This window comes from Pleuronectes platessa, chromosome 12 (assembly GCF_947347685.1).
Source record: "Pleuronectes platessa chromosome 12, fPlePla1.1, whole genome shotgun sequence".
Classification (NCBI taxonomy): Eukaryota; Metazoa; Chordata; class Actinopteri; order Pleuronectiformes; family Pleuronectidae; genus Pleuronectes; species Pleuronectes platessa.
The window spans coordinates 22,829,249-22,841,780 of record NC_070637.1 but is presented as its reverse complement, the minus strand read 5'-3'; the positions used below and the strand labels follow the sequence as shown (position 1 = coordinate 22,841,780).

The following is a 12,532-nucleotide window of genomic DNA, read 5'->3' as shown; positions in this document are numbered from 1 at the left end:
ATGGTGGTGTTCAACGGGCAGCTGAGGATCCGGATCCGCGAGGCGCTGCACCTCAAGCCCACCGCCTGGTCCCTGCGTCACGCCGTCGGCCCCAAGGCGCAGACCTTCCTCCTGGACACGTACATCGCCCTGAACGTGGACGACTCGCGCGTGGGCCAGACGTGCACGAAGCAGAAGACCAACAGCCCCGCGTGGAACGACGAGTTCACCACGGACTTGCACGACGGGCGCACGGTCGAGCTGTCCGTGTTCCATGACGCGCCCATCGGCTACGACGACTTCGTGGCCAACTGCATCATCCAGCTGGAGGACATCCTGCACAACGACAGCAAGCACTTCGAGGACTGGGTGAGACACGCGCACAAACACACACACACACACACACACACACACACACACACACACACTCTTAATATTTAGTTATTGTTAAAACATCACTACAGGGCCGGCTCTAGCCTTTATGGGGCCACATGCGATATCTGAATTAGCCCCCCCCCCCCTCTCATTTTTCACTGGCAGTTGTGTTGGTGTGATGATGTTTTCAGACCTTCTCCGAACTCTGGTGAAATGTTCTGGAGTTTCTGAACGTGAGAACACAAAGCAGTGAAATGTTCAGAGTGAGTCCATGTGAGAAAAACAACCGCAAAATGTTCTGGAAACGTCCCAGTTAGCGAGTGGACGTGTTGATGAGGTTTCTAACACGTGACGGACGTGAAACTGTAAGAACACAAATATCTCAGGGTGAAGAAGAGGAGCTGTACACGTAGAGGACGAAGACGTCAACTTGGAAAGACGAGGAGGTTCCAGAGCTTTGGGTGATGAGGGCCGACGCCGGTGTGGACGAGCTGTAAACAACAACACTGATCTTTCCACAGCAGAGTTTACACGTCATGTCCGGCCTCCTGATGCTCTACAGGCTCCGCCCCTCGCCTGGATGTTCCCCACATGTTCCTGTTGGTGTGAACGAGTCGGAGCCGGAACAATCTGCTGCTGCTGCTTCACACGAGAAACACGGACATGTCCAGAAGATGTTTTACAGACACTTCTCAGATTTCATGTCTGAAAACAGCTTTAAAAAAGCAGCAGGGATTAAATAATCCTTGTTATCATAATCTTTAGTTTGTTTATGATGAGGTTTGATCATCAAGATGCCTTCTGGGACATGTGGGGTCCACAAGTGACCACAGCTTGAGTTTAGTGTGAAAAACAGTTTTTTGTATCTCAGTTTGAGGTTTTCCAGGTTAAATAAAGTTTAATTAATCTCTTGCTGGGATGGAGACTTTCACACCTCCCTTGCTTTGGCCCAGATTGATGAATCAGGGACATGTTTCATCAGAAAATATTGAAAATCAAATGTTTTGTTTTGTCATGTTTGTCAGAAAAGTGACATTACACCTGACCACACTTTGCCATCAGACGCCGTCAATGCTTCTTAAATGTGAGGGTTTGTTGCCGTTTGATTTGAGTGAATTAAATCCATACGTTCTTTCATTTTACAGTAACGTCCACTGCTCTTCGAGAACAGGTGTGCAGATACACAACAAACACACACAGTGTATAGATCCAGTTACCTTTGTTGTGCTCTTGTTAGCTGAACTACTGATCCACAGCAGCATAACAAAAGATGGAAAGAATGGATGATGTGTGTGTGTGTGTGTGTGTGTGTGTGTGTGTGTGTGTGTGTGTGTGTGTGTGTGTGTGGGTGTGTGTGTCAGGGCACATGCATGATACACACAGCAGCATAAAGAAGCTGTTCATTGTTGTCTGAAGCCGCCGAAGCAGATGAATGTTTGAGTGTTTTATTGATGAGGCCATCAGGTCCATTAGAGGCAGATGCACAGAGCGAGAGAGAGAGAGCGAGGGAGGCAGAGGACAAGATGAAAGAGAGGGAGGATGATGATGATGATGATGAAACAGGAGGGAGGACAGGAGGAGGACAGGACGGAGAAAAGAGAACGCTCGTCTTCCAGCGTTGTCTCTAAAGTCTTTAAAGTCTTTGGAAGTCAGCGGGAGCCGCGGGACGCTCCACGTGTTCTGACAGTGAAGACTCAGCTCCACACTTTGGGTTTCTGAAGAAGATGAAAGTGACTGAGGAGAAAAAGAAAGGCTCTGTGTGATTTCAGAACGCTGAGTCGACAACTTCAAGGTGTCTCGTTGATTTAAAGTCACGGGTGTCTCGCTCTAATCCCGTTTCATCCTCTGGAATGAAAGACATTTCTGATCCGTCTCCTCCGGGCGTTTTCGAGCCGTTCCCACGGGCGCTGTGGGCTGAACGTGTCTTGACTTAAGCTGTGTTGTGCGTTATGTAATCTCACACAGAGAAAGACTTGACATCACCTTGAGCGAACTAAACGCCCCGTGTCGGTTCCCAGTGAGTAATGCTAACGTACGCTGGTGAGGAGAGCGTGTGCAGGGCTGGGTTTTCTTTCACCTTTGAGAACATGCGGCTGCAGAAGCAGGACGCCGACCTGCTGATGCGGGACATTCCTGGATTCATAGACTCCGGCATGCATGAAATATTGGGAAAATACCAGCATGTGCAATGGAGGGAAGTTGCCTTCATGGTGATTAACACTGGGAAAAGGAGAGTCAGGCTGGTTTAGCTCATTAGGACCTAATGCACTGAATTAACTTATTAACTTATTAAACCATGATGGAAACAGGAGCATCGTTTATGTTTTGGAGTGAAGAGCGTGTGAACAGAAACTTTGAATCCAAGTTGTGACAAGCACCTGGTTTTTACAACAAACAAAACAAAGAGCAAACGATAATGTCACTGTTCTGCTGCAAGTCTGAACACAAACTGTCAACAATCAGCGTCAGCAGAAAATGATCCCGGCTGCACACACACACACACACACACACACACACAGACACACACACACACGGTTGAAGGAATCCACATGTCAGAAATTGAATCGTTCATGCAGGTGTGAAGAACAAAAAAATGCTGTGACATGAAAACTGTTGTGTTCACGCTCATAATAAATGTGTCTCCAGACAGTTTGACCATTTGCTGAGGTGCCAGAAGAATAATGGTCCCACTTGACAAGGCAGCGCACTTTTATTTGAGAGGCAATTAAAAACCTGTCGAGCAGAGAGATTCATCAGGATCGAGCGTTTGTTGTGTCGTTGTCGTTCTCACAATTCTTTAGGGCGGTGTCGTCTCAAACCTCAACACTTCATTCCTACTGTTTATAAACAACAGTTTCCTCAATAAAGACCATAAACAGGAAAAGGCATGTGTTCACTAATTAAATAATAATAAATAACAGGATTTAAATAAACACGATCGACTAAAGGAACACAAAACCTACAAGTCTAAGCGAGATTTGTCGATAACAGAACAGTTCTTTTTGTGTTGTGTTTTCTCAGAGACCTTTGAGTTAATTAGCATAATTTCAGTTTCAATGAGTAAAGTCTCTTCTGCTGAGGTCGTGCTCGTGGTTTCCAGTAACAGTCGGATTCTGGTCGTCTGGCTGAGAGAATAAAAGACATGAGAAAGGATCAGATTCTTGAATCTTTGAGGAATTTCTGCTGGGCTCTGAACAGTGATTTCATGTGTGGGCAGCCGCCTTGTTAGAACGTGTCATGGAAGAAAGAAGCGGAGAAAACAAGTGTTTGATTTTACTACAGGACGGACAGCGAGGGAGGGAGGGGGGGGGGGGGGGGGGGCGTGACGGAGACAGAGAGGGCGTTGAAGAAAGACGTCTGGGTTGAATGGTGGAGTGACAGGGAGGGGAGGCGGGCGCTGGTGGAGGCAGCAGGGCTCGATCTCTGTGCATAACTTTAATCAAAGATTAAAGTAAGGCAGATCAGTTCCCAGATCCCAGATCAGTTTAAATGTGCAGGGCAGAGAAAGGAATTCTGGGATCATTCACTTTTTTCAGTGTCTGTAAATGTTTTGTTGTTGGATGAAGACACGAGTCCTGAGTTAGAAAGTTTTGACAGTCGATGATGAAATCAACCTGGGTGCAGTTCTGTAGCTGTTTCTGTCGCAGGCTTCTCCAAGCGAGGTTAGAGACCCCCCCCCCCCCAGGTCATCCTGATATATCACGTTCACAGGAACATGAGGTGACCTGAACCCTCGACCAAGAAATTACAACCAATTCATCCTTGAGTCCAAGTGAACATTTGATTCTAAATTTGAAGAAATCTCCTCAAGGTGTTTTTCAGATGTTCACAACACAATCTTACAAGGGCCATGTCTGGCTATTTCTGTCTGTATAAGAGATCCATTTTGTACCATGTTTGTCATTTATATAAATATCTGATCACTGGCTGACGCAGAGAAAATCCTTCTGAACGTGAATCTTGAATTTCCATCACAACCTCTTTACTGTGAGTTGTGTGTTGTGTCCATAACACTGTGAAGAGCGATGAGCTGCGTTGTGTCATTCATCCGCTGCATTGTTTGTGTTTGTCAGATTTCTAATAATCTGAATAAGCTTTAGCAGAACTGGCTCCGGTGCTTTTAGTAAACCAGGAATATAAATGTCAGGTGAAGTGGAGCAGAGATACTGTAAATATGTGCGTGGTTAGAAATGATATGACAACATGAGAACGGGCGTTAACACACTTTCCACAGCCGGTTGGAAAGGAGTCGTTCTGCAGACAGAGGAGAGAAAAACACTGAAATCATATCGGAGGCTGAACTCTGATCATGAATCTGTGTTAAAGTTCGACCGCACACATCGAGAACTTCCCAGTCAACACACACCACCCACTCAGGTGAACATGACACGCTGCTCCACATAATTGATTTTTTTTTAAAGTGCTAAAACTCAGTGAGTGGATCAACAACACAGATGTTTTTTATTTCTGTCTCCTCCTGTGTGTTGTTCAGGTTGTGATCTGAGCTCATTGTAGAGGTTGTATCAGAGTGAGTGTGTCAAGTGTGTGTGTGTGTGTGTGTCTGTGTGTATGTGCACACAACTCGTACGTTACACAGCAGCTTCGGGAACAGTGAACATCATTCATGGCTGTTTGGATGTTGTGTGTCTGTGGTGAGAGCACAGGATCAGCAACTGACTCACTGTTCATACCTGAAGAGAATAGAAGCTATAGACTCACAAAGATGAGGCCAAAAAATATCTCTGATGCCAGCGCGGCCATCTCGATTTTGAGTTATAGGGCCCAGTCACACATACTGTGAGTGGAGCTAAATAATAATCACCTGCCGTGACGCACGTGGGAATCAAGTTGTGTGTCTGTCGGCCGTTTGAGGTTGTGGTTGTGGCGGGAGCAGTTTCTGGGGTGTGAACAATTTGTTGTCAACGGCATCACACAAAAACTAGTTGAGGGTTTTCTACGGAACTTGGGGAAAGGGTTTGAGAGAGAGAGAGAGAGAGAGAGAGAGAGAGAGAGAGAGAGAGAGAGAGAGAGAGAGAGAGAGAGAGAGAGAGAGAGAGAGAGAGAAGGAACTGCACTGATATCATGAGGTCTGTCTGCGTGCACGGTAAAATCTTTACACCAAAGGAGCACAACACAAGAGTTAGAGAGTTCTTGTGTTATTGTGAACAAATTTATGACAGTTTTGTTGGGTTGTGATGTTGAACTGTGTCGAAGTCAGTTTGCTGTGTGGTCGTCCTGTGGTTAGACGAGTCAACGCTGGCGGTTCAGCTGCATTTGTAAAAGTAAGAAAAAGTCAGCTCAGTTTTATCTGATGAGACAATGAGTGTGATGTCTTATGTTAATGAGGGACGTCCCCCCCCCGTCACGGTAGCATCGTGTTCAGCCATTGGAGGAACGTGGGGCGCACCACTGCAAGTTTGAATTCAGCTTTTGAGACACAGATGCACCAGAAGCCTTGAAGCACAAGACCCTCACACCACTTCTGCAGCTGCTGGTTCCCCTGTTTCTGCTCAAAGGCACTTAAACAAGACAAGCCATTCACCAGGAGTTGTTACTTAGGCTTATTACCATTAAATAGACGTAACTAGTCGAAGGCACGTCAGCACTTTCAGTGGCGTCCGTGTTTGGTTTCCTCTGTAAACTCTGCTGCAGACAGAATAGAGGAAGAACTCCAGCCTGCTCCCTTCTTGACCCTGTTTCCCTGCGGGCCGTCTTACAGGGGTGTCCTCTCTGCACACTGGAGGAAACAGGGGCAGGGCTGTGTGTGTGTGTGTGTGTGCGTTCGTGTGTGTGTGTGTGAGAGAGAGCCTAAATATAGAGGCAGTGTGTTTGAGTCACACGGATTGGTCCTACTTCCTGTTTTCACTGTCCAAGTTACTTCCCAGAGAAAGAAGGGAAGACAGAGGGAGTGACGGCTCCTCAGGTGCCTCCTCTCCTCCCTCTGATCACTTCTCTTATCACTCGTTTATCTGGCGTCCAGCGTGTCACTCTGTCCATCACGGAGCAGTCTAACAGATATGTGAGGAATGTGAGATGCAGCACTGGGCTCTTCCTGCTGCTCCTGTCAGCACCACTCAGCATAAACACAACTTCTCACAGCAACACACCCCAGTGGGAGAAACACACTGTTGTTCAGCAGCTGTTGTTGTTTCAGTGACGAGACTTGTTTTCTCCTCGATTTAAGGTCTAATGATGTTTCCCTCTTGTTTCTCTCTTGTCTCTCTTCACCTTCTATCTCTGCTGGGCTGGTGGATGATTGTAAACGATGTTAAACGTCACTCAATAGAGCAGATACCTCCGTCAAAGGTCAATTCAATTAAAGCCACCGCACTTGAATGCACACGATCATAAGCTGCTTTCACATGATCCTGAAATGTTCTGGAGGTTCTGGATGTGAGAACAAACGTCTGAGTCAGTTGCTCTGGACATTTTCTGGAACTTTCCCTGCAGCCTCCTGGTAAAAAGTCTGGAAACTACCCAATGAGTGAGTGGACGTGAAGAATACAAATATCTCAGGATGAAGAAGAGGAGGAGCCGTACACGTAGAGGAAGAAGACGTCAACTTGGAAAGACGAGGAGGTTCCAGAGCGTTTGGTGATGAGGGCCGACACCGGTGGGGATGACCTCCTGCTGCTCTACAGGCTCCGCCCCCACATCTGGATGTGCCCCACATGTTCCTGTTGTTGTGAACGAGTCGGACTCGGAACAATCTCCTGCTGCGGCTTCACACGAGAAACACTAACTACACACAATGTTTTCTAGAGTTCATGTCTGAAAATCGCTTTTGATATCAGTATCATAAATATGTTTTTCTTTCTTCAGGATTTCTTTCTTCAGGATTCATGAATCATTCTCCTATTTCACAATGTGAAAGAAAGTGATGAAAAGCAATTTCAGAATCATCTTTAACATTTAAAGTTATTTCTTGACTCGTCTCATCCCGCCACAAAGTTTTGTTGAAATCCGTTGTGTAGTTTTTGTGTAATCCTGCTAATTAATACACTAAGATTAGTTACTCCTGAATGTAGTTGTTAGTTCGAGCCCCAGAACTCACTGTTAATCAGCAGATTGATAAACGAGAGATGAAAGTGAGTCGGATGCGTCTGTGCTGATGCTTGTGGACGATGAAGAGATGTTCACAGGAAGGTACCGAAGGTGGTGATGTGATCTTAGCGTGTGTGGAATGTGTGTAACGTAAATCAGCCGAGAGTTCCACACGGCAGAATTCAACTCTCGTCATTTCCTCACAAACAGGATGAGAGGAGAGAAAACACCCTGTCATCACACACACACACACACACACACACACACACACACACACACACACACACACACACACACACACACACACACACAGACGGCCTTAAGATGGATGAAACAATCAGCATCACACTGCTTTACATTGTTCTTGTTTAGCCAACCAGCAATAATTATTAAGGAAACTTGATTCAATCCCATTTTCCAAAATAATAATTTAATCTGCAACAAGTCAATTACTCAATTAGCCAATCAGAAGAAAGATCAATTAAAATAAATCAATTAATTGACATTTTTCAATATGATCACCCAAACTCTCAATTTTTCTAATAACGATTATAGCTAGATTTCTTAAATTAACAACAGGTCATTTAAAAAAACTTAATTTAACTAAACTTAACTAAGTTAAAATTGTCCTGATAAACCATCTGAGGTACTTTCCCACATTCACCAGTTGGTTCATCGTCCCGCTCCCGTCCCCTCACGTCCCCCTCATGTCCCCTCACGTCCCCTCATGTCCCCTCATGTCCCCCTCATGTCCCCCTCATGTCCTCCTCACGTCCCCCTCATGTCCCCTCATGTCCCCTCATGTCCCCTCATGTCCCCCTCACGTCCCCTCATGTCCCCTCACGTCCCCCTCATGTCCCCCTCATGTCCTCCTCACGTCCCCCTCATGTCCCCTCACGTCCCCCTCATGTCCCCTCATGTCCCCCTCATGTCCCCCTCATGTCCTCCTCACGTCCCCCTCATGTCCCCCTCATGTCCTCCTCACGTCCCCCTCATGTCCCCTCATGTCCCCCTCACGTCCCCCTCATGTCCTCCTCACGTCCCCCTCATGTCCCCCTCACGTCCCCCTCATGTCCCCCTCATGTCCCCTCATGTCCTCCTCACGTCCCCTCACGTCCCCCTCACGTCCCCTCACGTCCCCTCATGTCCTCCTCACGTCCCCTCACGTCCCCCTCTCGTCCCCCTCACGTCCCCTCACGTCCCCTCACGTCCCCCTCACATCCCCTCATGTCCTCCTCACGTCCCCTCACGTCCCCCTCACGTCCCCCTCACGTCCCCCTCATGTCCCCTCACGTCCCCTCATGTCCTCCTCTCTGCCTCTGTGTAAGTATCAGTGAATCAGTAGCTCTACTTTCTTTGAGGATACACTCAGCCACATGATTCCAGCTTGACTCAGGCTCATGTGATCTGTAAAAGCTTTTGGTGAGCTGTGTGTGTGTGCGTGCGTGTGTGTGTGTGTTTGTTTGTGTGTGTGTGTGTGTGTGTGTCTGTGAGGAATGCATCTCAGTTATTGGGTTAAAACTCATTAAACTTCAGTGGACGACATGTGAGGTTAATAATTGAATCTTTGAATTAACTTCAGACACAGAAATGAAAGAGCAGAGAAATAGAAAACCAAGGTGCCCGAACACGGACGCTCCTTCTCTGGGGCTGCTGGTGGCCGTGCTGCCATGGATACTGTTCAAAACAACACAATAAACAACACAAACACAAACAGATTATTCACGGCACCTTCAATGGAGGGAGGTCGCCCTTCACATCCTGAGAAACACTCATGCACAACTGTAACGTTTGTAAATTCAGCATCATGTGACATGAGGGACAGAGACGGGTCTCAGAGGACGTTCTGGTTTGACCACGTTTTCCTCCATGTTGGACACGGACACCGAGCTCTGTCCCGAACGAGGAGCGTCCCCCTCAGCGCCGTGACCCTTCAGATTTGAACGCGAATTGAACTGGAACATTTTCCTGGAAGGTTCTTTCTCGATGTCAGAGCCTCAGGACTGAATGTAGTTGATGTAAACCCCGGTAAACATTTGAAATAAGGAAAAACATAAAGATATGATGTGTTTTCTTTGTGGCTCCACAGTTGAGTGAATCTGGCCCCAATTGTCTCTGTCGATGTGTTTGACTCTCCTCCTCCTCCTCCTCCTCCTCCTCCTCCTCCTCCTCCTCCTCCCCCTGTATAGTCTGTGTATCATCAGTCATGAGTCGGTTAGAGGTTAATGGACGTTTCTCCTCCGTCTCTGGCTCTTTCCAATTCCGGGCAATGATCCCTATCGCCACATGCATGAAACCACAAGGTAGCTCTAACTGACTCACTTTGCACACATGCACATTTGAGCCACTACACAACAATACTGGCGGAGCAGAGCGTGTATGTAAATGCTCTATACAAATTATTTATATTACATTATTTTTGTGGCGGACAAATCATTTGCATGATGTAATCAGATGGATTCTTCTGCCTTTGATGAGGACGCTAACAAAATGTGTATTACCCAAAAACACCTTGATTTATTTGTGCGTGTGTGTGTGGGGGGGGGGGTGTGTATGTGTCTGTGTGTGTTTCATAGCTGCCTTGTTCACAATGCTGAAGCCAGCATCACTTATTCAACAGGGACAAATTAGGCATAGACAGACACACACGGCTAAACAGGAGGACGAGCCTGAGTGGCTGCCGACAGGAGACCTCTTTGTGTGTGTCTGTGTGTGTGTGTATATGTGTGTGTGTGTGTGTGTCTGTTCTGTTCTGGTTTGTTTGAAGTAAATCTACTGCATTAGCAGCAGGAGTGAGTGCAGCTGTATAAAGTCACACTCCAGGGCGAGCATGTGCGTGTGTGAGTGTGCGTGTGAGTGTGCGCGTGAGTGTGTGTGTTTTATTAATTTATGTGTTTTATTCATTTATGTTGAACAAATGGACTCGATAAACAGACTGTAGCACATCAACTGTAAAAGGTTTTAACTTCATCACTGCTGGACACTGTTGTGTTTCCACTATTTGAAGAAGTACAAATATGGTAAAATATTAAAATACTCCATTACAAGTAAATACTCCTACTCAGCGTTTTTCTCTGGTCCTCTCCTGTCTGTACAAAGTCAGTTTATGGGTTCAGACTTGAGGTTTAAGGTTAAAGGGGCATTCCACTGATTTCACACATGAAAATCAGTTTATTAGTTATGGTTAGTTCCACAGAGTCTGTGAAGACAGTTGTGTAATGTCGGTCGAGGTTCCAGAGAAACTATCACAACACAGTTTTAACAACAAAGAGAAAGGAAAGCAAACTTGAGACTAAAAATCTGGATTTAACTGACGACCCTCTGCCACATTGTGTAGTACTACCTTATACTACATGTGCACTACTGAAGAGTACTGTTTGGAATCAGGCCTGTGTACTTGATGCAGATTAAACTTTGTGTGAACGTTTCCCCCAACTTCTCCTTTTGATTAAGATCTTGATTGAAATCATGTTCATCTCACGTCCGGCTTAAATTCAAGTTGGCAAAGTTCTTGCATCATTGTGGTGTCCGCAGCAGAGGTCAGATATGATTCATCAGAAAATATGAAAATCAAAAGACAGAAACAGGATCTGGGGTGAGAGACGTATTTTAATGAGGCTGGTTTCCAATGAGGGTCCTCACAAGCATATCGGTTTAAACGTGTGTGTGTGTGTGTCTGTGAGGGTCTGCAGTGTGTCAGTCGTCGGAGGCCGTGTGCTCTCTGTCAGAGAACAGACAAAACACAATGTTCTGCCTGTTCTCTCTCTCTCTTTGTCTCTCCCTGTTTCTCTCGTTCTCTCTCTCTCTTTGTCTCTCCCTGTTTCTCTCGTTCATTCTCTCTTGGTTTTTCTCTCTTGGAGTTTGCAGCCGCGACTGAACTTTTAAAGTTGCCGTTCATCTTCTCCAAGTTCACTGAACACACACATTTTCCTCTCAAAGTGAATCTGTTTGATTTGATTTTCAGCTTCTTCATTTCACCAGCAGTGATGTCTGTCGTGTGTGTCTGTTGTTGCTGGACATTTGAACCCAGTGTTGATATCGATATTCATGAGGAAACAAGTAAATTGTTCCTTCTACTAGTGAAATATCTTGTTTAAAAATGGGCTTTGTCAAGGTCCGATGCTGTAGGTTGGGATTAAAGAAGTGAGAGTGTGTGTGTGCATGTGTGTTATGTGCGTGTGTGTGTGGTTGTGTGTGAGTGTTTGTGCATAGAATGTCTTGAGTGGGTCTGAGCCACTACTTCAACGATGTCATGTGCTTTTACTTCAACCTTGAAAGGCTGCGGGTATTTTTGTTTGTATCTTTGTGTGTGTGTGTGTGTGTGTGTGTGTGTGTGTGTGTGTGTGTGTGTGTGTGTGTGTGTGTGTGTGTGCGTGTGCGTGTGTGTTGGTGTGTCTGTGTGCGTGTGTGAAACAGGTGTAGACAGGAGTCGTCAGTTACTGAAGGACATTTATTTTTCTACATACATGCATACACAAACACACACACACACAAACACGCCAATACACACAGTGAGGCCTGAGTGGAACTTCATGTTTGTCCATAGTCATGTTTATTGTGATAATCACGACATGTCAAATCAATATTAAATCAAATGACTGATCGTGTTTTCACTGCATGACACACACAAACACACACACAAACACACACAAACACACACACACACACACACACACACACACACACACACATCATTCTTCAGATACATTAGGGCAGAGGGGGCAGGGTGGAGGTAAACCTGCTCAATTGAGTTAAAGTCTTTAATTGAATTTGTGTGTGTGTGTGTTTGTGTGTGTGTGTGTGTGTGTGTGTGTGTGTGTGTGTGTGTGTGTGTGTGTGTGTGTGTGTGTGTGAGTGTGTGAGTGTGTCCCTATAAATAAGTGCACAGTTTCAGGATGTTCTCAAAAAAGGAAAATAAATTAGATTAGACTCAATGTTGAATTATGCAGAAAACACACACACACGCACACACACACACACACATACACAAACAGACGGTGTCACATGATGAGGACCATGCACCAGAAGAACCTCACTCAGTTCTGCCCTCAGCAAGTTCAGTTCAGTTTTTAAATATATTGAAATATGTCGTTAATGTCGATGATTCACACTGAAACCTCAGAGTTTGAACTTC

The 12,532-nt window shown here is 45.9% G+C and overlaps 1 protein-coding gene across 1 annotated transcript in view; it reads left to right on the top strand.

The window, feature by feature from the left end:
- Positions 1-12,532, top strand: part of LOC128453657 (protein kinase C epsilon type) — a 40,156-nt gene continuing 27,624 nt past the window's right edge. Inside the window, exon 1 of the mRNA XM_053436673.1 lies at positions 1-348. Within this exon, the coding sequence (XP_053292648.1) occupies positions 1-348 (348 nt within the window). The remainder of the gene's footprint in view (positions 349-12,532) is intronic.